The sequence below is a fragment of the Erythrolamprus reginae genome, chromosome 1 (genome assembly GCF_031021105.1).
Source record: "Erythrolamprus reginae isolate rEryReg1 chromosome 1, rEryReg1.hap1, whole genome shotgun sequence".
NCBI lineage: Eukaryota > Metazoa > Chordata > Lepidosauria > Squamata > Dipsadidae > Erythrolamprus > Erythrolamprus reginae.
This window is the reverse complement of record NC_091950.1, coordinates 265,035,597-265,061,851: the sequence shown is the minus strand read 5'-3', so window position 1 is coordinate 265,061,851 and position 26,255 is coordinate 265,035,597. Positions and strand designations below refer to the sequence as shown.

The 26,255-nt window shown below is 36.9% G+C and overlaps 1 protein-coding gene across 1 annotated transcript in view; it reads right to left on the bottom strand.

Annotated features, from left to right (window-relative positions):
* Positions 1 to 431: 431 nt before the first annotated feature.
* The window catches only part of DCDC2C (doublecortin domain containing 2C), a 56,660-nt gene continuing 30,836 nt past the window's right edge, over positions 432 to 26,255 (bottom strand). The window contains exons 10-16 of the mRNA XM_070762692.1: positions 21,891 to 21,991; positions 19,324 to 19,386; positions 18,906 to 18,962; positions 16,833 to 16,856; positions 13,074 to 13,131; positions 2,272 to 2,403; positions 432 to 482 (exon numbers count right to left, since the gene is read on the bottom strand). Coding sequence (XP_070618793.1) covers positions 2,312 to 2,403; positions 13,074 to 13,131; positions 16,833 to 16,856; positions 18,906 to 18,962; positions 19,324 to 19,386; positions 21,891 to 21,991 — 395 coding nt within the window. The 3' untranslated portion in view covers positions 432 to 482; positions 2,272 to 2,311. The remainder of the gene's footprint in view (positions 483 to 2,271; positions 2,404 to 13,073; positions 13,132 to 16,832; positions 16,857 to 18,905; positions 18,963 to 19,323; positions 19,387 to 21,890; positions 21,992 to 26,255) is intronic.

The window sequence follows — 26,255 nt, the reverse complement described above, 5'->3', positions numbered from 1 at the left end:
CAGCAGGCTTGCTGATTATGGAGACATAGGAAGATAGTTCATGATGAAGTTACAAAAGAATTAATCATCAACAACTTGTATAGTGAAAATCACTTAACGTTGCAGTTTTGTTCAAGTATTTTACATGCCCATTCTTACCATAGAAACATAGAAGATTGACGGCAGAAAAAGACCTCATAGTCCATCTAGTCTGCCCTTATACTATTTCCTGTTTTTCATCTTACGATGGGTATATGTTTATCCCAGGCATATTTAAATTCAGTTACTGTCGATTTACCAACCACGTCTGCTGGAAGTTTGTTCCAAGCATCTACTACCAAACCTTTATGGAGAAATGCACCCAAAAATATAAATCAAACAACCCTTCGCTAAAGATTACATTTTTAATTATGCTTGAGAGATGAAATAGTTAAATTTTTTAAATGAAGGCATAGAATATATCATCAATAAACATGATTTTCAAGGGTTGTAAGATTAGAAACCTAAAAAAGAAAAGAAAGAATTTTTATTAGTTCATAATGTGATATTTCCTGTAAGAATGATCAGGTTAATTCTGAATAATGCAATAATAATTTTAACCTAAAATATGCAAACTAATCAATGTTAAAAATATTTACCCTTTAATATCAACAGGGTAATCTTATATGCCATTATTTCAGAATAAGTTCTAATTCATGAAATGTGTCTATTCTACTTTAGTATTAGTAGCTCTCTAATTCTACAGCTATTTAAAGTGCAGTGTCCCATAAAACTTTAAAAATATAATATAATAAATATAACAAATAATATAGTATATATAATAGAGTATAGTAGAATATAGTACAATATAATACAATATAAATATATAGGAATGTACTGCCTATTACTGTACTAATATCAAACCTATTTTTTATTTTTATTAAAGGCTGAAGTTTTATCTAGATCATTTTCTCAGGTATGTGCTAAGACAGTGATGGCGAACCTATGACACGCGTGTCAGCACTGACCCGCGTAGCCATTTTCGGTGGCACGCCGCCGGGGCGAGAACACCGCCTCCCAGCTGGGCGCCCCTGCGCAGAGCGCAGGCTCGCCCACACGCTGCCTTTGGCATGCCTGCCGGGCCGGGGGAAGAATCGCCCCGGTCGGACGTCCGTTTCAGCTGGGGGGGGGCGCCGCCTCCCAGCTAATTGGCGCGGCGCCAAGCGTCGGAGCCCACCACGGACGGTGGTTGCCTCGCAGGGGCCGCTGGGAGCGAGGGGAGGGGTTGCAGGCCTATTTCAGGGTCTGCACCCCTCGCCCCTCTGCTCCCTGCTCGCCTTCCAGAACGGTATTATAAAGGGAGAGAGGGAGAAAGAGAGGGAGGGGAAGGAAGGAAAAGAGAGAGAGAAACAGAAAAAAGTGGAAGAAAGAGAAAGAAAGGAAGGGAGAGAGAGAGAAAAAAAAGTGGAAAGAAGAGAGAAGGAAAGAAAGGAAGGAAGGGAGAGAGAGAGAAAGAGTGAGAGAGAGAAGATAGGAAGAGAGAGAGAGAGAAATGATAGAAGGGGAGAAAAAAAAGAGAAATGAGAAAATGATTGAGGCAGAGAATGAAGTGGAGTGTTTGGCATAAGAACTTTACAATCCTAAAAACTCATTATTGCCTTTAGTTACAGTACTTAGCATTTTCTTTGGAAACTGGGCAGCATATCAATATACGTACTGTAATACATTACTATTTTTCCCAATTAGTTTGTGCTTCTTTATCAAAGTGGGGTCAAACATTTATTTATATGCAACAAGTTATAATGTCACTAAATCAGTGATGGCGAACCTGTGGCAGTCCAGCTGGACTGCCACAGGTTCGCCATCACTGGAAGAATTCCCCCTCCCCCTCACTTATCTTAGTTCATGGCACCCCACACAAGTTAAATAACAGCAAAACAAACAAAAGAAACCAACTGACAGATTAACAAAGAAGTCACTAAGTGGGTAAGTTAAATAATTATGCATATTAGTTATTTAAACTATAAATATCACAAAATTATGTTTTTTTCTCAAGGTGACACACCACCCGAGTTATGCTCAGTTTTTTGGCAAATTTTGACACACCAAGCTCAAAAGGTTGCCCATCACTGTGCTAAGATATATGATACAAGTACCAGATTTGAGTTGCAAAGTCTGTTGACAAGAAGATAGCAGTAGAATTTTCTACCTCTTATTGCTACCTTCTATTAATAATGAAGACTTCTGAAGGCAGATCTGGCAGACTTAATAGAAGAGAAAATATGTATGAAATATTAAACTTTTATATTATACCTTTATAAGAACAGGTGACAATATGTTTAAAATAGTTCCTTCAGTCATACCCATAGGCATCCCAGTAGTCATTTTCTGGAGTGTAATCCATTTGTTTCTTTCTATCTTGTTCTTCGCCGTTTTCCTTTATATCTAAAAATTGTATGCACGTTATTACAATGGTAAAATTCATTTCTACAGCAAGAAACTTTGTCTTTTATGTGAAGAAACAATTAGCAATGGTCATTGTTGTTAAAACGTATCCACGTTTTACATTTTATCAGTAAGAATGAAAAGTAGAATATGGCACAATACCTCTTAATAAAAGCACATCATAATTTCATGGAATAGTACTGCCATTACACATTCAACACTATCTGTTTGATATACACAGAACTATGGGATTTTTTTTCATAATACTGTATTTTATAATGGAATCACTGGATGTAAATATCACTTCCATTTCAGAAGCACTTATTTAAAAATGAGTAGTACTTAAAAACTATGGGGAGTTAGTGGAAAAAACACTGGGAGTATTTAATAGACAATAATAGATAGTCAATATGATTTCAACATCTAGATTTAGGAATATTCAATGTTGCAAGAAAATCAAATTTATAGGAAGTCAAAACATCCAAAGGAAAACATGAATCCTATATACACATTCTTTGATGTTTATTTTCCCGTAATCTCAAGATCACCTACCGTTCCAAGAAAGTTAAGGGAACTGAATGTGGAATTATCCCATTTTACCATTTAAACTTTTGGCAGACTAGGAAACATTCCCAGGTTAAAAATTATCACTAAGGTTAGAATTAATGTTTCAAGCTGAATGGCCAGGCTTTGTGAGAGAAAGTCTACTGCCAGAAATGTCAGCTGCCTGTCTGGTTCTTTCTTTAATGTCTAATAGTGCCTACGTTCTGCTATGACATTACAAGATTCCCACCCCTTCTCTGATTAGCTAGGGTTAGCAGATGAGAAAAAACATTAATGGAAACCAATGGGTGGAAACTAATCAAGGATAGAAGCAAATTAGAACTAAGGAAAAATTTCATGACAGAACAATTAATCAGTGTAACATCTTGCCTCCAGAAGTTGTGAATGCTCCAACACTGGAATTTTTAAAGGTTATGTTATTTATTTATTTATTTGTCTGTCTGTTTGTTTGTTTAGTCAAATACGTATTGGTAATATACATAGATATAACATTGTTTATATCTATAAGATGGGTACTGATAAGAGGGAACATTAGGACAGGGACGGTAGGCATGCTGGTGCACTTATGCACGGCCCTTAATGACCTCTTAGGAATTGGGTGAGGTCATTCTCCTCCTATCTCTCCGGTCAATCACAAGTGGGTATTGGTAGGAGGACAGAGGTCCACCCTAGGCTCCCACTTTGTGGGGTGCCACAGGGGAGTGTCCTCCTCCCCTCCTATTTAACATTTACATGAAGCCATTGGGTGAGATCATCCAACGGCATGGGGTGAGGTATCAGCAGCATGCTGATGATACCCAGTTGTACATCTCCACCCTGTGCCAGTTCAGTGAAGCAATTGATGTGATGTGCCGGTAAGGCTGTAAGGATCTGGATGGGAGTCAATAGGCTCAAACTTAACCCCGACAAGACTGAGTGACTCTGGGCATTCCCTCCGAAGGACCATACCATCTGTTCATATGTGATACTGGGGGGGGGACTTTGACCCCCTCAGAAAGGGTCCACAATCTGGGGGTCCTCCTGGATCTTCAGCTGAGACTTAACCACTGTCTCTCAGCTGTGGCCAGAGGGACCTTTGCACAGGTTTGCTTGGTCTACCAGTTGCTGCCCTATCTGGACCAGGAGGCTCTGCTCACGGTCATTCATGCCCTTAACACCTCGTGGCTTGATTATTGCAACGTGCTTTATATGGGGCTATCTTTGAAAAGTGTTTAGAGAGTTCAGCTACTTCAGAACATGGACATTTGTAAAATAATGATCAGAGAACTTCTGTTTTATTAATATGAAATGCACCTGTTTAACATAACAAAATTATAAATGCTTACTTAATTATAACAAAATCGTGAATGCTTATTTAATCATAACAAAAATCTTTAAAGGTTGTTTTAATTGTAACAGTTAGCGTAATTATTACAAAATGATTGAAGCTTATTTGACGGTGGCTTGCTGATATTGTTGGGAAAGTCAGTCCTATTGTATATTCCAGAGTTGTAGCTGTAATCCCTTCCCTCCCCTCTCCTCCCCTCTTACACTCCGCTTTCCTTTCCTTTCCTTCTTCTTCCCTGTCTTTTCTTTTGCTTTCCTTCTTTCCTGTCCATTCTTCTTCCTGGAGTGGATTAATTACACTTGGCCTTGTCTGGCCCAGGGGCCAAGATTTTTCCATGGGCCACCAGAATTTTCTCATGGAACACAGGTTGGGTGTCCTGTGGACTAGAAGAACTTCAAGGTTCCTTCCAACTCTATTATTCTATTATGTTCTGTTCTGTTCTATTCTATGTAATCCTCAACCTATGACCGCAGTTGAGCTCAACATTTTTGTCGCTAAATGAAACACTTGTTAGATGACTTTTTGCCCCATTTTACAACTTTTCTTGCCACATTTGTTAAGTGAATCACTGCAGTTGTTAAATTAGTAACCCGGTTGTTAAATGAATCTAACCTCCCCATTGACTTTGCATATCAGAAGGTTGTAAAAAGTGATCACATGACTCCGGGACATTGAAACCATCATAGATACAAGTCAGTTGTCAAGCACCTAAATATAAATTATATGACCATGGGGATGCTTGCAATGGTTGTAAGTTTGAAAAATGTTCATAAGTCACTTTTTACAATGCCATCATAACTTCAAATGGTCACTAAGCGTTGTAAGTAAAGAACCACCTGCCCCGAGTCTACGGAGAGGGGCAGCATACAAATCCAATAAATAATATAATAATAATATAATATGGATTACTGAGGCACTGGCTAAGCTGAACTGTGTGACATGGCAAAATATTACACACCACTGTATTTTTAAGGCCTTCATGACTAAATGAAAAAGCCTGGATTTCTTTCTCCAATTTTCTAGACTAACTACCAAAATAGCTTTAGAAGAAACATTTTAATACATTTCTGTATGATTTCATTATCACTGACTTACATGTAGCAGAAGTCTTTCAGACCGCAGTCTCCTTCTTCATTTCCTATAAATTTTCTACCAAGATCAGCAAATGAGGCAGAATCCTACATCTGACAGCTCATGAAAAACTATTTTATTGCCAGGCTCTCATTTCCATATTTTGCTGAATATCTCATCATTCCATACAGCATAGGCAAACATGTGAGACCATAATTAAATACATTTTTACCACACATAGAGCAAGAACATATGTAACCCTCTAAAGACAGCATGCATTTATAGTACCAATTTAGGGTTACAAAATAAGACATTCTGGTTTCTAAATAGGGTTTCTTCATAGCTACATACCGCACATTTTAAAATTTAGGGTTTATTGTCTAGTAAGTATGCACCTTTTGTGTACATTGGCACAATAAGCAGGATATAATCAAATTATCTTTATAAAAACTGCAGCAATCCTCATTCTGTGGATTGCGCAAAACAGGAAATTAAATGAAATCAATTAAGGAACCTGATCCAGTATAAAGAAGTCTTAAATCTACATAAAAGAAGGCATTTGCCTATCAAGACAAATGAGATTTTACATATTATTACTTCCCTGGAAATGGCATGCCCATTAATTGCTGAATATTTGCAGCCTGAGGGAAATGTGAAATGTTTCCACAATATGGCAATGGAAATAAAAACAGGATATTTTAATCTGTATGTTAGGCAATTATATTGACACAATGTACTACTACATCTGCAATAGACATGAAATAATAATACTAAGAACTAAGTGTCTATAATTACACCTTTTCACCAAGAAAAGTAATTGAGAGTACAAAATATTTTTCTCATTAGAGTTATAATGCTCAGTTATTTACCTAAACCTAATCAACCAAGAATTAAAACCTTATGTGAAAGGAAGAGTAAACAGGCTGGTTTTGTTACTATATGAATTTTAACATAAAGTGCTGAATATCATAAAATTTAGAGTATTTTAATAACTGTGCCTCTGTATTTAGGGATTTAATGTGGTGACATTTCAAAGAACTAATTAAGGGAGAAAGAAAGGTTAGAAGACTTCATATGGAAAGCACGAAAAACAAATATATGGTATACATGAAACTGGTGCATTTATTTTACTTTCATCCAATTAAATATAGTAGATTGCAAATGGGAAAATGAGATGTACTATATTTAATAAATATGCTGTCAGATAACTTTATTTATTTTATTCAATTTATATGCCGCCCAATCCCAAAGGACTCAGGCTTACAATAATAATATAAATACAAATACAAATAGATACAGAACAATAAAAAGAGGTTGAATATAATATCTGAAACTATAAAAACTGTATTAAAAAGAACCCATTACTTATAAAACAGTCATAACCACATGCATACATAGTTTGTTATTGCTATTGCCACTTTCTAGAAACAGGTAATATTGATTTTCTCATTGAGTTTGATCAAAGCTAATTATTTTACAATCAGCAGAATTATAAAATAAATTCTTCCCAAAGGCAGAATAAATATAGAAATAGAAATAGTGCAAAGTAAACATTATATGTTTAGTAATACGTGCTGACTTCATGAACTTGCAAAAATTTTACATAGAACTACAGTTGTACTAGCAATTTTCTATACTTTTAATTTATATGGGTAAGAAAAATGTTTCCTTTTTTTCCCTTTTGTTATTAATTTTATTTAATTTTGTGATTTCTTTTTTACTCTTAGCATTTTAGTCTCTTACGTACATCATCTTCCTCTGACATTTTTGCTTTAAGAGCTTTGCCTTTGGTATATAAGTTACACATAAACTTATATTCCAAAGGGAATTATGGTAAAACACTCCTGCATTAAATTCTATGGTTAAAAGCTATGCACTTGTAAAATTTAAATTTTCTCAACTTCTATCGTTTCTTAGATCAGCCTATTAATCTTTTGCAACTGGAAATCTGCAGCAGCATATTCATGCTAGTTATTAAATTTAATAGTAAGACATTTATGACATTTTTTAAAAAAGGGAAACCTTATTTAGCCTCTCCAGTGATAAAAACAATTTTAATAGCCATGATAGGAACAAAGATAATAATTTTCAAAAAGTAATGAAAGAGATGAGGTAAGCAATATGTGGATTAGGTTACAAGTTTACTATACACTTAATATTGGAAAAGATTTCAGAAGAAATAACCAACAATATTGTCTAAAACAGAGCCTCATTCATAACAGAGATTGGTTCATAAAGCCACGTCCATTTGAGGGGAAAAAAGCTTTGAAGTTCTTGAATTACGGAATGGGAGGATTGACGCTGCAAGGGTTCTGCTCTTTCACTGTGAAGAAAAACTTCTTTGAATCATTAACTGAATTATTTAAGGCTCTTTACTACTTAATGTTCATGCCTTGTTTTCTCTTCGCTATAACTTTGGAATGATTGTAAGCTTTGAATAAAATGCAAGGGAGCAAATCTGTGGTCTGTACTACACACAGAGAGAGACAAAATCACTGTAACATGTCAGAATCATAAACAAAGGCAAGCTTGATGGCAGACTAAGCATTAATTAAATATTGATATCCTGGGAGTTAGCAAATTAACTGATCTAAGTGGGTCACTTCATATAAGAGATCTGGACACTTCCCACCTTGAACAGGCTATTCTCCTTGGCTTTGGGGCAGAGTAAAAATTGAGCCTCTGCTGGAAGGGGGTTCTAATAATATGTCATTTTTTTCCTACTTTTTTCTTACTTTTTAACTGTAAGTCATTGGGAATTGGGCACTATACATGTATAAATGAATAATATTAGCGGAGTACCTTCCATCTCAAACAAGAAAGTCACAAATGAAATTGAGCAGTTAGCAATATTAGTGCTCAGGTGCAAACCCGAAATAACAGAAGGATCTCAATTTGAATTAAAGGTAAATCTTTCAGACTGGGGGCACCCCATGATTACGCTCCAAGCATAAATTCAGGATAAACTGATATTGAAAGTTCTATTTTTTTTTCAATACAACACCAAAATTGCTAAAGTTGAAAGTAAAACAACGTATGAAATAAACTGAGAATTTGTACAAAATAAAGCATGAGTACCTCTGGGGAAGCTGCTAAAAATGGCTATGGATTTGTTTGTAGTTGACTGTAGATGTATAGTTCATTTGTTGAATTTTAAGAAAAGGTGATAAATTACTGTACTTTTAAAAATTTACACTTGGGATAGAAGTAAATTTTCTTTTTCTTTATTCTATTCTTATGTTTCTTTCTTTTCTATTTTTATTTTTATTTTTCTATTCTTTCCTACCCCTTATATTATTTTTAAGTTTTAGTTTTGATTTCTAATTAATTTCTAAACTTTAACAAAATTACCATCAAAAAAGAAAACACTGCAATCAACAAACCTAGAGAAATTGATGAAATACAGCAAAACTGTTTAAAATCTTACAAGATGCAGTTCTGCGGCACGAATTCCAGCGATCAGTTAGGTCCCACAGAGTGGGTCTTCTCCGGGTCCCGTCAACTAAACAATGCCACTTGGCGGGACCCGGGGGAAGAGCCTTCTCTGTGGCAGCCCCGGCCCTCTGGAACCAACTCCCCCCAGAGATTAGAATTGCCCCCACCCGCCTTGCCTTTCGTAAGCTACTTAAAACCCACCTCTGCCGCCAGGCATGGGGGAATTAAGATTCCTTTTCCCCCTAGGCCTTTACAATTTTATGCATGGTATGTTTGTATGTATGTTTGGTTTTTTATATTAAGGGGTTTTTAATTTGTTTTTAGTATTGGATTATTATTGTACACTGTTTTATGATTGCTGTTAGCCGCCCCGAATCTTCGGAGAGGGGCAGCATACAGATCAATCAATCAATCAAACAAACAAACAAACAAATAAATAAATAAATAAAGTGATACATGTGGGTTTTAAGGCGGTACAGAAAACACAACAGAGGCCAGAAAAGTGGAAAGCATTTATTTTATTCCAGGACTTTAAAAAAAATGTTAAAGAACATTCTAAAGACAATTGAACTGATATCACATTATAGCATTAATGGGGGGGAAAATCCCAAAGTTCTCAAGATTTTACAGATCTTACAATCTAGACTGCAACAAGACAGAAAATGAAAACTGTGATACATATAAATTGGATTCAGAAGAGGTGGGGTCACTGAAAACTCAATATTAAAATTCAATGGAAAATGGAAAGTGCAAAAAGACTTCCAAAAAGATGTCTATTTTTGTTTATTGACTTTTGACTGAATAGATGGCAAACCTATGGCATGTGTGCCAGAGGTGGCACGGAGAGCCCTCTCTACTGGCACACGCACCATCGCCCCAGGTCAAATCTCTGTGGCATTTCTTTCGTGAGCTTCTGTTTCCCTGCAAACGATGAAACAGAAGCTCACAAAAGAAAAAGATCTTACCTCTTGCCACGCTGCCGATATTGGGATGCCTCACTTCTAACTTACCAGCTGGTTTTCGGGTCTCTGCTGTGCATATCCGTGCATGTACATGCATGCACACATTCACACATGTCTGCGCATGTGCACATTCACACACATCTTTCCATTTTGGCATGCATGCGTGCATAGTTTATTTTATTTATTTATTTGTTTTGTCAAGTACGAATTGGTAGTGTACAAAGATATAACAATGTTTATATACATGATACTAGAAAGAGAGGACAGAGGACAGAAGGCACACGCTGGTACACTTATGCATGCCCCTTAGGAACTGGGAGAGGTCAACAGTGGATAGTCTAAGGGTAAATTTTGGGGGTTAGGTGATGATACTACCGAGTCAGTTGGTGATTCCATGCATTAACTACTCAGTTACCAAAATCTAATTTCCTGCAGCTGAGTTTGGAGCGGTTTAAGTTTGTATCTGATGTGTGCTCGTTACTGTGGTTGAAACTGAAATAGTCATTGACAGGAAGGACGTTGTAGCAGATTATTTTAGGTCATGTTTAAGGCGACGTAGTTTGGGCACTCAGTGTCTAAAAGGTTTGCCATCAGACCATTCTAATTATGAATAGCTATGGATAGGAATGGATTAACAATAACCTTCTAACTATATATCAGTCGAATCACATATTCCCTCAACACTGTCAGACATTCTACTAAATCTGCACTTCTATTCTACTAGTTTTTCTCATCATTCCTATCACCCATTTCCTCCCATGTTGACTGTATGACTGTAACTTGTTGCTTATATCCTAAGATTTTTATTAATATTGCTTCTTCATTGCTTATTTGACTCCTATGACAATCATTAAGTGTTGTACCACATGATTCTTGACAAATGTATATTTTATTTTATGTACGCTGAGAGCATCTGCACCAAGACAAATTCCTTGTGTGTCCAATCACACTTGGCCAATAAAATCCTATTCTATTCTATTCTATTCTATTCTATATGATCTTAAATTTTTTAAATCCATGATAATGATACTCATAAAACGTGCTAAAGAACAAGACAGATATCAACCACACTGGAATTCCAGATCACTTTAAAGATTATGCTTCTTAATGTGCAGCAATGCCATTACAATACCCTTAGCATTATCCTATCCTTCCTTGAATTCAGAGAAACATGATCCCTGAAGGTATAAATGTTTTAACAAAAAGGAATGAGGCGAGAATGCAAAGTTCTGTGTTTTTGATCTCTTGCAGAGTGAAATGGGACAAGGTAAAAGAAATCCGTCTCTCTCTCGCTCTCTCTCTTCTCGTCCCCCCCCCCACCATCACGTAACATTGAATCAAAACTGGAGCAAAAAAATTATACAAGTAGTCCTCCACTTACAGCCATTTGTTTAGTGACCATTTGAAGTTACAACACTGGGGAAAAATGGACTTATAGCTGTTTTTCACATTTATAACCATTTTGCAGCATTCCTGCGGTCACAGGATCAAAATTTAGATGCTAGGCAACTGCCATGTATTTGTGACGGTTGCAGTGTCCCAAGGGGATCATGTGGTCTCCTTTTTGTGACCTTCTGATAAGCAAAGTCAATGGGGAAGTCAGATGCACTTAATAATTTAACAATTGCAGTGATTCACTTAACAACTGTGGCAAGAAAGGTCATAAAATGGGGCTCAATTGTGGTCATAAGTCAAGGACTACCTGTAAACTAAATTAAGGTGCTGGCGGTTGTCTCAGAGGCAGGCAAGCGAGCAACCAAGATACTTACCTCCAGTTACTACATCTCGAGCAGAAGTATCATTCCAATGCTGGATCCAATGGTCCCTCGCAGTAATTTCTTCTTTTGTGTGGCTCATTCTCCAATCAGAGTCCAGAGGCAGAGACACAATAGGTCCCTCCCAAGTGCCTTGCCCCAGAACTCAAGTGACATCATCCCCCCACCCAACCAACCTATGTGAATAGTAGGATGAACATGAATGCTCTCTTTACTATGGCTTTACTATACTCTTTACTAGAAAAGAAAAGAAGTAAGGCTACTTCCAATCACAACAATAAGTAAAACAAAAGAAATGAAACTTTTCTACCCAGAACTGCATTTTGATCCCCGTCTGGAGCAAAACATCTAAATTCAACATGTTTTAGAACCCCAAACTATTTGTTGCATGTGTCAAAAGATTCATAGATAAATATTCTGCATAAGCGGAAGTGACTGCTAGCATCCATATGGTCATTCCATTGTTCTTTATGGCATATTTCAATTCTGGGGTTATATGTTCCTCCCAGCTGCTTTTTCAAAGGCACAAGATTTACTCTACCTTTTGTAAATAGATGACCAGGAGGCCATTTTTTGGATGGGCTTTTCACCTACAGTTCAAATGAGTATTTACGCAAGCTACCACAGGAGGTAGTACACAATTCTTCTCCATTTCATACTATTCATTTTTTTCAGCACAAACCTAAGAAAATGTTAGCTGCATCCACAAAAATATAAAGAATTAATTCAATAAATACACACGTGCACATATCAAAGATCTCAAACTGACTGCTAAGGCATGCCAGGACCCTACAGAAAACGTGACATGGCAGAATATTAGAATGGAATAAGAAAAATATATGTCATAATTTTTTTTCAAAGAAAGAATCAAATGGTACATCGATGGCCACATTGAACTGCCTCTTACAAAATGTCCACAAGTCAGGACTGATCAAAGAATGCCAAGATGACGACAGGTATAAACCTCTTACTAATTATAACAGCCAAGAGCTAAAATGTGAAAAGCTGTATGGATCAGACTATCGCCACCCTGAGTTGGTTGAGAAGAGCGACATAGAAGTCAAATAAACAAACAAACGGGTCTATCTAATCCACAATTCTGTTCTATCTGTCGAACAGCCTATGAGCAGGATAAGAAAACAGAAGCACACTGCTGATCAGTCATCTCACACACTGCAAGTGGTACAAAAATACACTGTCCCACAAAGGGAGGGACATCCATGATTGACAGACTTGCTCTCTTTCAGTATGTCTATTTCCAGTTAAGTTCATACAAAGTTTTGGCTATCACTAAATTTTTAAGCAGCAAATTCCACAAAATGTGCTATATCAAAAAGCACTGAATCTGTCCTGAATCTCAAAACACTTAACTTTAAAATCAGCCAAGAGAATAGAACCTTTTTTCCTATCGGTGAAATTTTCCTGAGCATCTATCACAATATAGATGGTTGATGTTAAGTATGCAGTACTAATACTTGTTGGTGAAGTTGTGTATCTGAAGGCATTTACGATGTCGAAAGAGTAAATATGACATACCTTTTTTTGATCTACTGAAAAAGAATCCAAACACTCTTTTGAAAGCACCTTTTTTCTCCTGTAATAGAAATCAGTCATTAGAGATCATGAAAGTCCTGTTGAATAGCAAGATTTTTATAGATAATATATATTATAATAATAATTTAACAATAATAATTTATTAGATTTGTATGCCGCCCCTCTCCGAAGACTCGGGGCGGCTCACAACACAATACACAATGTACAAATCCAATATTAAAAAAACAGATTAAAACACTTATCATAAAAATTAATCACACAACCCAAGCAAACCATACATAAATCATAGTAGCTAAGTAGAATATACATATATAGTATACGTGTGTGAGAGAGAGGGGGGGGAGAGAGAGAGAGTGAGACTATATATAATCTTATTTAATCCTCTTAATTTTAATCACTTTATATTAGAAAAAATAGAAATCCAAATAATAATAGTTATCATTATTATATTTTGTACCTTTTTAACATATTGGAAGTCACCCAGAATCACTTCATCAGTGAGATGGGCAGCATACCAATTTTTTAAATAAATAAAGCATGTGTACATAGACATTTATAATATATGCATACACGCAAAAATAACAGTAAAGGTAAACACACCCTTACTAAAGGTAAATGCATACATACACACACAGATAACGGTAAAGGTAAACGTTTCCCTCTATAGATATGTCTGATTCTAGGGCATGGTGCTCATTTCTGGAAGCCAGCATTGTCTAAATTTCCCGTGATCATGTGGCCAGCATGGCTATATGCAGAGGCTCACAGAACGTTATTACTTTCCCACCGAAGTGGTACCTATTTATCTGCTCACATTTGCAGGCTTTCAAACTGCTAGGTGAGCAGGAGTTGGAGCAAGGATGAAAGTTCACCCCATCACACAGTGCTCAGGTCTTGAACCGGACAGTCAGCTTTTCAGCTGACAAGTTCAGTGTCTTTAACCACTGAACTATCAGAGGTTAAAGACACTGATACACACACATACACACATTATTAAAATACTGTGGAAATATATTAATTGCTATATTAATATTATGTGTTAAGGTGATATATTATATAAAATATATGTGTCATTAATAGTATATAATGCTATGTAAATATATAAATATTCATACACACACAAATACACATACTCAAACAAGCACACACAGTTATAGTTTGGCTTTCCGGGTTCTTTACTCTTTTTTTCCTGTCGAAACTTCTGCAGCCATTCTCCCCGACAAATGGCAGAGTTTCAGTAAGGAGCGCTAGGTCAACTAGTAAAAAAAAAGATTTTTCTTTTCCTTTCACAGAGATTCCAGCCTTTCCAATAATGTAGAAAATATTTAGAATTTGCACCATTTTGAACTAAAAGGTTTTGAGTCAGAAATTTATGTGCAAAATCATTTTTATTTATAATGGTGCCAAAGGCCTTCTTATGTCACACAGACATTATATAATAGTCTATAGTCTTCAAAACCAAATGCAAAAAATATTGAGTGGGATTTCAAGAGAGTGAGAGATAAAGGATGTGATTGTTTGAGAGCAATAATAAGTTGTACAATGGTACCACTACTTACGAACACCTCTACTAACAAACTTTTCAAGATACGAACCCGGTGTTTAAGACTTTTTTGCCTCTTCTCACAAACCATTTTCTCCTTACGAACCTGAACTGGCGCCACTGGGATGCTCTGCCTCCGGACTTCCGTTGCCGGCCAAAGTACCTGTCATTCTGCTGCAGGGATCTTCCTTTGCTTCCCCCTCCTGGGAATCCCTACATTTCGTGCTTGCCGTCCGTCTGAAGCGCCTATGATTCTGCAGGGATCCCCCTTTGCTTCCCCCCATTTGCCGGCACCGCTGGGATGCTCTGCCTCCAGACTTCCGTTGCTGGTCAAAACGCCTGTCATTCTGCTGTAGGGATCTCCCTTTGCTTCCCCCCGCTGGGAATCCCTGCATTTCATGCTTGCCATCCGTCTGAAGCGCCTCTCATTCTGCTGCAGGGATCTCCCTTTGCTTCCCCCTGCTTGCCGGCACCGCTGGGATGCTCCGCCTCTGGACTTCCGATGCTGGCCGAAGCGCCTGCCATTCTGCTGCAGGGATCTCCCTTTGCTTCCCCCCGCTGGCAATCTCTGCATTTCGTGCTTGCCACCCGTCTGAAGAGCCTGTCATTCTGCTGCAGGGATCTCCCTTTGCTGGGATGCTCTGCCTCTGGACTTCCGTTGCTGGCTGAAATGCCTGTCATTCTGCTGCAGGGATTCTGCTGCATTCCCAGCGGGGGGAGAAGCAAAGGGAGATCCCTGCAGCAGAATGACAGGTGTTTTGGTCAGCAACAGAAATCCAGAGGCGGAGCATCCCAGTGGCGCCGGCAAGCAGGGGGAAGCAAAGGGAGATCCCTGCAGCAGAATGACAGGCGCTTCAGAGGGACGGCAAGCACAAAATGCAGGAATTCCCAGAGGAGTCCCAGTAGGAGACTCCTAACATTTCCAGTAGGAGCAGGTGAGGGGGATTTTGAAGCAAGATCGGGCGGCTGCAGATAGCTCCTCAGACTCACTTCCAAAATGCCACTCGCCTGCTGCTACATTCTCTGCCTGATATCCCTTCTAAATGCCCTTCTCCTGCTGCTACGTTCTCTGCCTGATATTACTTCTAAATGCCCTTCTCTCACTGCTTTGTTCTCTGCCTGATCTCGCTTCCAAAATTACCTCTCGCCTGCCACTTCCTTCGGTCACCACTTTTTTTTTTAAGCCTTAAAGTTTTGGATTTTCCTAATTGGTTTGTATGCATTATTCACTTTTACATTGATTTCTATGGGAAAAATTGCCTCTTCTTACGAACTTTTCTACTTACGAACCTGGGCACGGAACGAATTAAGTTTGTAAGTAGAGGTACCACTGTACATTAAATATAGACTATGAGAATGCATGATATTCTTTAAAACCAAGGAAATAGAAAATTTTTAAAATGTATTAATTATATTTTTCTTCATCCAGAAGAATTATGTGTCAGATCAAACCATCTTTTGATCATGTATACTAAAAATCTTACTCTAAAATTTCCAGACATAGTTTATATTCAGCATAAATATTTCTTAAGCATATTAGCTATTTATGATGTTACAATATTCTACATAAAATTAATCCATTAATGGGCATGTGTAGAACTGTGCCAAAATTTTAATTGCATACCGAGAAGAAACCTAGATTAAAAACTTGAATTGCAAGTTACAGTAGTTCTACACATCTCTTCAGATTTCAGCTGATGCATAATTACAGTGAATTAATATCAGATAATCTTTGGTAGAAATTCTAAAATACTGTATATAACTGTAGGCACGAAGTTGTGTTTCGAAAATAAGCAGAGATATTCACTTAAAAGGATTTGTGGGTAGTCCATGGAAAACCAATCAGAAAATCAATATAGATTTAATTTTTTAAAGTCACACAATTTCAGTGGGAGACAAAATGCTTCATCAAGCAATATGCACTTTATTGGCAGATTTGGCATTGTTAATTAAAAGGTACTCTTTCACTGATAGTAGATTGCTGAAGTAATCAATAGTAATAAATTATTCAAATGGATTTTAGCAAGTATTTAAATCACATTCCTTGCTTAATCCAATAGAAGCAAATGTTTTGTAATTTTGCCAAAGCAAATGTTTTACAGATATAAAAGGACTATAAAGCAAAGAGCATAATTTCCCAACTCAAGAATTTTAGATTTCATAAATTTTAGCAACTGGAAAAAAAATTAATAACTAACCTGCAGTTGCTCACCTTCTTTTGCCTACAGGAAAAAAGCAGTAAGAATTAACCTTTCCACTTTTTAGTCTTTTAATCTAAGAGGTACATTTGCTACATCTTATCCATTATAGCTCAATATAGCTTTTTATTGTGTTTTAGGTTCTACAATAAACAACACTCTAGGTTACTGTTATTTAAAAAATATCTTGCAATAAAAATGAATAGTACCTAGTACTAGAATAACAAGCTAGAGGAAGCCTGTATAAAAGCCAAAACAATCTTGTGCTCATGCTTTATGGCCCAAACCAATCATTTATTTATTTATTTACTGGACTTTTATGCCACCCCTTTCCGAGGACTTGGGGCGGCTCACAGCATATAATTAAACAATACATAACATTTCGGCTCCAATTAATTAAATATAAAATATAAAACTAAAAACCATAAAAAACCAGTCATTGCCATTCAATCTGTTTCTCTCAGTCCATTCATCGGCCAGAGGACAAGAATCTAATGTCCCCAAGCCTGGCGATATAAGTTAGTCTTGAGACTCTTGCGGAAGGCAAGGAGTGTGGGGACAGTACGAATCTCCGGGCAGGGTTGATTGCAGAGGGCAGGGCCCCCCACAGAGAAGGCTCTTAGCCTAGGCCCCGTCAACCAACATCGTCTAGTTGACGGGGCCTGGAGAAGGTCAACTCTGTGGGACCTAACCAGTCACTGAGATTCATGCGGCAGGAGGCGGTCCCGTAGGTATTCTGTCCCGATGCCATGTAGGGCTTGAAACATGAAACATCAGACCTATAGCTGGTGCTTTAGTTGCTGCTTACATTACTATGTGCTGGTTATAACTTAAAAGTCTCAAGTGCTTGAGACTTGCAACCATTTGCTTCAAGCACAGATAGTCCTTAACTTTCATTCAGTGACAGTTCAAAGTTGCAATGGCCATTGGAAAAAAGTGACTTATGACTCTAGGTTTTTCACACTTGTGACTTATTTCAAGCTTATGACCATATGTGTTTGGGGTTTTTTTTACACTTATGATCTTTGCAGCATCCCCACGGTTACATGATCAAAATTTGGGTGCTTGTCAACTGGTCTCTGTGACAACTCAAGTCAACGAAGAAGCCAAATCCACTTAACAAATATGTTACTAATTTAACAATTGCAATGATTAACAACTGTGGCAAGAAAGACTGTCCACCCTCCTCTACCTTCCATGATATTTGAGGAAGGCCAGAGAGACAATGGTCAAAATTGCTATGGCTAAAATCCTTTGGAGGATAAGCACAACGTTTTCGCTCTCCATATAAAGATTCCTCCTGTCCTTAGCGGACGACCATCTGCCAGGGCTGAATTATGTAGCCTTGTGCACCCATACAAGGAGGCAATTTGGACAAAGCAGTGTTGTAATGTTCTGATGCAAGCCCTGTCCCTGTTCCATGTGATGTTACATGCATGTCTCAAATGGCTGAAACTCCGGGGATGTGGGGGTATACTATTTTTGTCATTGTGATTCAGCAGTTTGTCTCAGAAAGGCTTTTCCAAAGGGCAATTGGATCCTTTTGGGTTTTTTTTCCTTTGAAAACATTTCACTTCTCATCCAAGAAGCTTCTTCAGTTCTTGGGAACTAACTTTTTCAAAGAAAAACCCCCAAGAAAGTCCAGTTGCCTTTTGGAAAAGCACACACTTAAAACTGCGACTGAGTTGAATAAAACAGAAATGAGATTGAAATTATACTTAAAATGTATACTAAATATTTTTATGTAAACATAAAAAGTAAATTAAATAGAAATCATATAGTTGTGCTCTCTTGCAAAACATGCCTAAACCATTAAACAGTTAATTCTTAAGAACATAAATTTCAATATTCCTGAAACTATGCTACCCTTCAGTTGAAGTGACTGGCACAATGTCTGGGCTGATTTTTTTTTTTCCAGCTGTTAATCTGATCAATTATCATATACCAGTAGTTTTTTTTAATTTTATGTTCATTTCTTCTTTTAAACTAGGAAGCAAGCACCCAAAGCAGAGATTTCATGTTAAACATCTACGTTTGCTTTCTGGCATTATAAAAAATAAAAGTCAAACTAACCTGTTCCTCTATATTCTTAGCATCAATTGTCTGATCCTGAACAATCTCAGATGGAGCCTTGGTAAGATAAATTCTAGTTACATTTGCATAAAAGATGGAAATGAATCAAAGTTTTCCTATATTATTATGAATGAAAGAAAAGTAACTTTGTTCTGCTATTTAAAAAAAAAATACTTTACTTTTTGCCCTTTGTTAACAACCCTGAAGGTCGCAAATGCAAATGACAAATATCCTACATGATTTTAGTTGCTAAGATTCTTTTATTTATTTATTTATTTATGATTATTCCAATGGGATACAGGGCGGCTAACAATTTTTGGTTTTCAAATGAAAAAAACTTTTAAGTTATCTTCAGGATTTCTTTTTACAATTCCCCATTGCTTAAAACAACAACAAATAAACAAAAAACAAAACAGACCTGCTCTTTTATACTCCCGGGATCTGCATAAATCTCCTCATCCTGGATGATCTCAGCTGGAACCTTGGATAACATAAATTCCAATTCAGATTTATATAAACAACTTTCATCTTTTTTAAATTACAGATTAAGGAAAAACAGCAGTTGGAATAAACTTTCTACGTAGCAAACCTAAGACTCGCTTCTTTCAAGTAACAATATCAACACAAAACCTGCATCAACTGTAATAATAACTGTTGTGGTTAGCTCTGGCCCAGCTCCTGCCCCAAGGACTGTGGATGTGGGGGAGACATCCACATGCTGCAAGCCTGTTTTGCCACCCCCCCCCATGGAATCTGCTGATGAAGGCTCCTCTGACCAAGAAGACATGAGTGACAGGGAGGAGGAGAGTGTGGCAGACAGCTCAGAAGGAGATCAATTATCTAGCTCCTCCTTGGATTCAGAACAAGAGTTAATGATACAGCCACGCATGCGGAGAGCGATGCATAGGCAGCAACAACTGAGAGATTATTATCAAAGAAAATGAGGCCACCTGTGGTTGGGTGGGGCTGTGGTGATTAGTGAGGCTGCTATAAATAGTAGCCTGTGGGTTTGGCCATTGTGGAGGATTATCTGATCGTTGTGTTTCGTGACTGCTTCACTGACTTTGACCTTTTGTGTGCTGATTTTTCCAGCTTTGAAACTAAACCAGATCAAAGTGTGTTTCACTTTGTGAAAAAAGAAGGACTGTGAATTGCCTCACAGCTGCAAGCTAAGTATCACAGAACTGATAAGGGACTTGTACAAATTACCAGTTTGGAGAGGAGTGCTCTTTGCTATACCAAAAGAGGGCTTAGGTTAAGGGAATTTTCATTATAAAGAACATTGTTTTGAATTTTCAAATGTGTGTGTGTCTGAAATTTGTACCTGTGAATTTTTGGGAGGAGTCTACCAGAGAGCCCGACAGAACAATAACAAACTGACAAAAAAGTATTTATACCTGAGATTTCATTTGAAGTAACCAATATCAATTCAAATGCTGTAAAAATAATTAACAAAAAACAAGTAACCTGCTGTTTTCTAATTTCAAGATGCAAATACCTTTTCTAATTTTGGACGTTCTCTGCTACATCTTTGCTTAGAAATAAATCTTGTTTAAGATTTGCATGAATAGAATTCAGTAAAATGAAATTTACCCTATATTATTTAATCACAAATAAGGAATAAAAGACAAGCAGTGATTTATTTCCACTAAAAGCACTGAAGTTTAAACACCTTATATTACTTTCTAATGTTGAAAAACCAGTTAAGAAAACTAATATGTTTTATTATAATCCCAGGATATGAATAAATTTCCTTGTTCTGGAAAACCTCAGCTACAGACTTTATTAGAATAAAATCCAGTTACAATTTAAATGACCAGGAAAAAAAACAAAGCATAAGCTTTCTGGCATAACTTTATCACAATCAGAAAATAAGCCATGTTCTATTTAGCTTTTAAAAACTGATTTTTCTATTTGGTACAAGCAAAATCAAAAAGGCAGTTCTTAGTAATGATTGTGTTTGGTCAGAAAAAAAGTGTGGGCTTTTTTTGTAATGCTCTACCTTTAATAATGGAATATCAAAATCCGGGCAATAGACAACCAGTAGAATTTAAAGATGATTATAAAATATACTGTATACTGCTGCTTCTTTGAAATAAGGGTCACAACCATACCTGGCCAGTAGATGGCAGCAAAAATATGAACACCATCCATCTTTGAAGATGGAATAGTATCTTTAGACCAGTAAGAAAAGTCATTCATCTGGAAATCCTCTTAATAAACAAGGTATGACTATGACTCATTACATAAGTCAGTGCTCAAGAGTCTTGAAGTAGAATTAGGCCAAATAATAATACCAAAGGTAGAGATGAATCTACAAAGTCAGAGACTTCCTAAGATTTTCACATCCATAGTATTTTATTTCTGAAGATATAGCATAGACTGTTTTTTTGAGTATAGGTAGGATTCAAAAACTTTTACTACCTATTATGTGGGCCTGGCTTGGTGGGCGTGGCAGAGCAAGGATACTGCAAAATCTCCATTCCCTCCCCACTCCACAAGAAGGATACTGCAAAATCCCCATTTCTTCCCAATCAGCTGGGAAGCAGAGAATAGATGGGCGTGGAGCCAGCCAGGTGTTATTTACCGGTTCCCCAAACTACTCAAACTTTCTGCTAGCAGTTCTCTGGTACTTCCACTAGCAGTTCTCTGGTACTGCTGAATCCCACCTCTGGTATACATATTAATACCAGTGGCTGTGTTTTCTCATTATTGTTTTTATTATTTATTAGATTTGTATGCCGCCCCTCACCGAAGACTCAGGGCGGCTAATCATTTATGTTCACCTAAAAAACCACTCTCCCTCACTTAAAAAAAAAAAATGTTGTCTGCTACTTAAAATCTGAAATGGAGATCTAGTTGACAAGATGTTAGGTCCTTTACAAAAACATTTTGACTTTATTACTAGTCCTAAAAAAAATAACAAGAGCAGTTGAGAAACAAAATCCTAATACATTCATTCAGAAAAACAAAATCTAAACTGACCTGATCAATGGGGATTTCCACTTTAACATCTTTGTCTTCTTGAATCTCACGAGCCCCTTCAATTTCTGTCGGAGATTGATGAGCTATATAGACACTACGCACTGAAAATAAATTAATTTAAAAACCCTGTTTATCTTACTTTATGGAATTACTAACATAGACATTGTACATATACATGTCTATAAGTGAAAAGTGCAGCTACATTGTTTTGCTAAGTGTCATTTGTAGCTAACAAATATACTGCTCAAAAAAATAAAAGCACTCAAATAACACATCCTAGATCTGAATGAATGAAATATTCTCATTGAATATTTCATTTGCACAACTAAACGAGTAAGCAACAGCATTTGAAATTGACTGTCAATCAGTGTTGCTTCCTAAGTGGACAGTTTGATTTCACAGAAGTTTGATTTACTTGAAGTTATACAGTAATCCCTCACTACTTCACGGTTCATCTTTCATGGATTCGCTATTTCACGGGTTTTCAAAGATGGCTTAAATCCATTAAATCCATTAAAAATTCATAAAATCCTTCTACAGTTCTTCTACTGTACTCTATTAAAGAAACTGGTAGGATATCACATGTAGTTCCAGCTGAGAAACATTATAGAATGACTGTTTAATGCAAAGGGTGGGTTTTAAAAGTCCAAATATTTGTTAAATACATAAAAAAATATCTTTCCTCTACTTCATGGAAATTCATTTTTCACGGGTGGTCTTGGAACGCATCCCCAGCGAAAAATGAGGGATCAGTGTAATCTACTTTTTAAGTGTTCCCTTTATTTTTTTTGAGCAGTGTATTTGAACCTCATTTTTTAGTAACTAGTCTAATAATTATTATTAGAGTTAGTATTTTTTACATTATGAATCATCCTTATTAGTAAACGAGTAAGCAAAAGGAGATATTATTCAGCTTTATTTTGTACGTGTGGGTTCAATTAGTATTTCAAGGCAAATTGATCCTTTTTGGACTGCCTAAAACTCAAATACACAAAAAAGGAACTACTGTAAGCCTTGAATTTTTGCAACTGTTTTCTAAAATCAAAAAACCAAAGTGAGTAGAATAAAAAAGCAACAAAAGTATACACATCAATGAAAGTGAATTGTTCATTGAAATAGGAAGACTCCTATTAGAAAAGCACGCACTGTGCAGAAGTGGTATATTCACTTAATTTCCCTACCAGCTCGCGTGTGAGAGCGTGTGCGTACACACACACACATGTCCTTTCGCACATGTGTTGTGCTTGTGGGTGCTCCTTGCACGCGACTTCTAAAGGAGCCTAAATAGAATGATATAGCACCAGGGCAATCACCGCTACTGGTTCACCCGAACCGGTATGAACCAGCAGAATATCACCTTTGATACTGTTTTTTGAACAGTTGCTAATTTTTCAATATTGCGGTAGTATAATACAATACTTTAGGGGGCATTAGCTTACACTTTTAAAAAAATGCTTCAGCATTATCCACTTTGTTATTTATTACAGCTACGCTAATTTTTGGGTGCCTTTAAATCTGAAGAGTAATCCCTGCAGTTTTCTTGGCAAGGTTTTTTCAGAAGTGGTTTGCCACTGCCTCTTTCCCAGGTCTGAGAGAGAGATAGGAGCCAAGGACCACCCAGCTGAGTTTGTGCCTCAGGTAGGAAAAGGTCATAATCTCCTTCTAGCCTGATCCCTTAACCCAGTGTTTCCCAACCTTGGCAGCTTGAAGATATCTGGACTTCAACTCCCAGAATTCCCCAACCAGCGAATGCTGGCTGGGGAATTCTGGGAGTTGAAGTCCAAATATCTTCAAGTTCCCAAGGTTGGGAAACACTGCCTTAACCAACCTGGCTCTCCTTATGTGGATCTGCAGAGACATAAAAAGAATGAATGCATCAAAAAAAAGGTCATCTAACGTGTTTTCTAGCACTGTCAGAGATTCACTGCTACCTTTGTTGCGACCTTAGAAACAGTCAGCCCTTTATTATTGGCCGCTACTGGGAAGCGGGAGTTTGGGCACGCCTGATTGGCTACCACGCCTGAAAACCCATATAAAAATGCTGTCAGATGTGGCTGAGGTTATTCTTCCATTCGACTTCCTGCTTGCTATTCTTGCTATTAGGGTTGCTGTTTTTCTGTTCCAATAAATAAGTTCTTTGATGTTCATCGCTCTGGTCAATATTTAATAGCCTTCGTTTCGGTTATTAGTTGTACCTCTCTTAAGTTTGATGATAACTAAGCAATGTCGTTTGGCAGGACCCAGGAGGAGAGCCTTCTCTGTGGCGGCCCTGACCCTCTGGAACCAGCACCCCCCAGATATCAGAGTTGCCCCCACCCTCCTTGCCTTTCACAAGCTCCTTAAAACCCACCTCTGTCGTCAGGCATGGGGGAATTGAAATTTTCCTTCCCCCTAGGCTTATAGAATTTATACATGGTATGCTTGTATGTATGAGTGGTTCTCTAAATTGGGGTTTTTTTAGATTGTTTTTAATATTATATTTGTTTACATTGTCTTTTTATATTGTTGTTAGCCGCCCCGAGTCTTCGGAGAGGGGCGGCATACAAATCTAATAAAATAAATAAATAAATAAATAAATAACTGCAACCAAATGTTCAGTCCTTCACATCACTAAATAGGGACGTTAGCCAATTCTCCATGGCAAACTATTTCATTTCAGTAGTAGAAGGTTTTCTAGAATGACCCACACACTTCAGTGCCTGCTGTAATGTTTATGTGATGTTAACGAAGTTGATATTTTTCATTCCAAATCAATTAGTTTGTTTTTCTTTATCCATGCTTCTTGGAGACTTACTTGTACGTTTGGGATCACTACCTTATGGTTTCTACTTAGTAGACAAAAGGTCTAATATTCTTCTGTGAAACCTTCCAAAACAAACAGAATCCCCCTTCCTTTAAATAGTGACATATCCAGATTCTAAAGCAGCAAAGTGTCCCTAAACTATGATACTACCATCTCTCTGATTGACAAGAGGTGTGATACTCTTGTTGTGGAATACCATGCTTGGGTTCTAATAGCCATAACCTCATGTTAGCTTGAAAAGCTGTACTTTTGATTTATCTGTCCGCAGAACATTCCTTCACAAGTCTGGAGAGTCATCCAGATACATTTCTTCCAAACTTGAGATGAGCATTAATGTTCATTTATGAGACATAACTTCTGTCTTGCTATTCTCGCATGGATTTCATGTTTGCTCAGTTTTGTTCTCTTTTCTTGATGTCGAAGTCCTATAAACTTATTTTAAACAAAGGTTAGAGAAGCCTGCACGTCTTTCGATAATGTTCCGGGTGACTTTCTGGACAAATTTATGTTGTGCTCTTGGAGAGATTTTGACAGGATAGCTGTTCCCTATTGTTCTAACTCTTTTCATTTTAAAACCATATTTCTGACTATAATACATGGGTGGATTCCAAAGCTTCATATAAGATGTTGTAATTTCTTCCAGCGATACAGATATCAATATTATTTCTACAGCGGTCTTCAGAAATTACTTTTGAGTAGGCACAACGTGCCACTAGGAAAAATCAAAGTTTGTGTAATATATATAAAGCTGGATCAAATCAGATGATGATTTACTGAAATACTTGTTGGTCCTAATTAACTTTTTAATTACATCAACCAAATAAGGAGAGGGATTAACTTTTCCCTCTGACAAATTACATGTCAGATGACCCTGTTTATTTTTTAAAAATGAAAAAATTTGAAACCTTTGGGTGATTTCTTCACCCAGAGTTCCCTTTTATGTGTAATTTTTATTAAAACAGCAGCAAAGATATGCAAAAATCCAGAAAAGTATACTTTTTCTCATAATTGTGCATTAAGCACAAATACTTTTCATTTGTCAAATTCTGGTTCCTAACCTGAGCTTTGAAGTAACTGAATATGGGATCTAAGCCATTAATACGTGAAATTTGGCCATGGGTTTTACGCCCAAATTTCAATGGCAAATGAGAAGGGTCTGAAGGGACTATCAAGGTTGTGTAATATATAATGATAATATTTTGCTACACAATTCTTAAAGAACAATGATATTACATATCTTGAGACTTAAATTATAACTAAAACAACCTTGTATCTCTAAGTAGTCGCTTATGCCCCTCAAGAGGTACCTATGCTAAGTGTAAATTTTGAGGCTCTTTCTTTGCACAACTGATTTTAAGGCAAATAATTTAAAATGATAGGAACAAGAATTAATATTCTTGAAGAGCAAATTCTTCTGTTGAGCTTATAGAACTAACTGTGAAGTGTTTAAAACAAAACTTGCATTTGGAGACAATTGTTTTGCAATTACTGTCACATATAATTTAACCAAAAGAGTAAGCACCAATTATGTTCATTTCTCAAGCACAAAAAGAATATACACG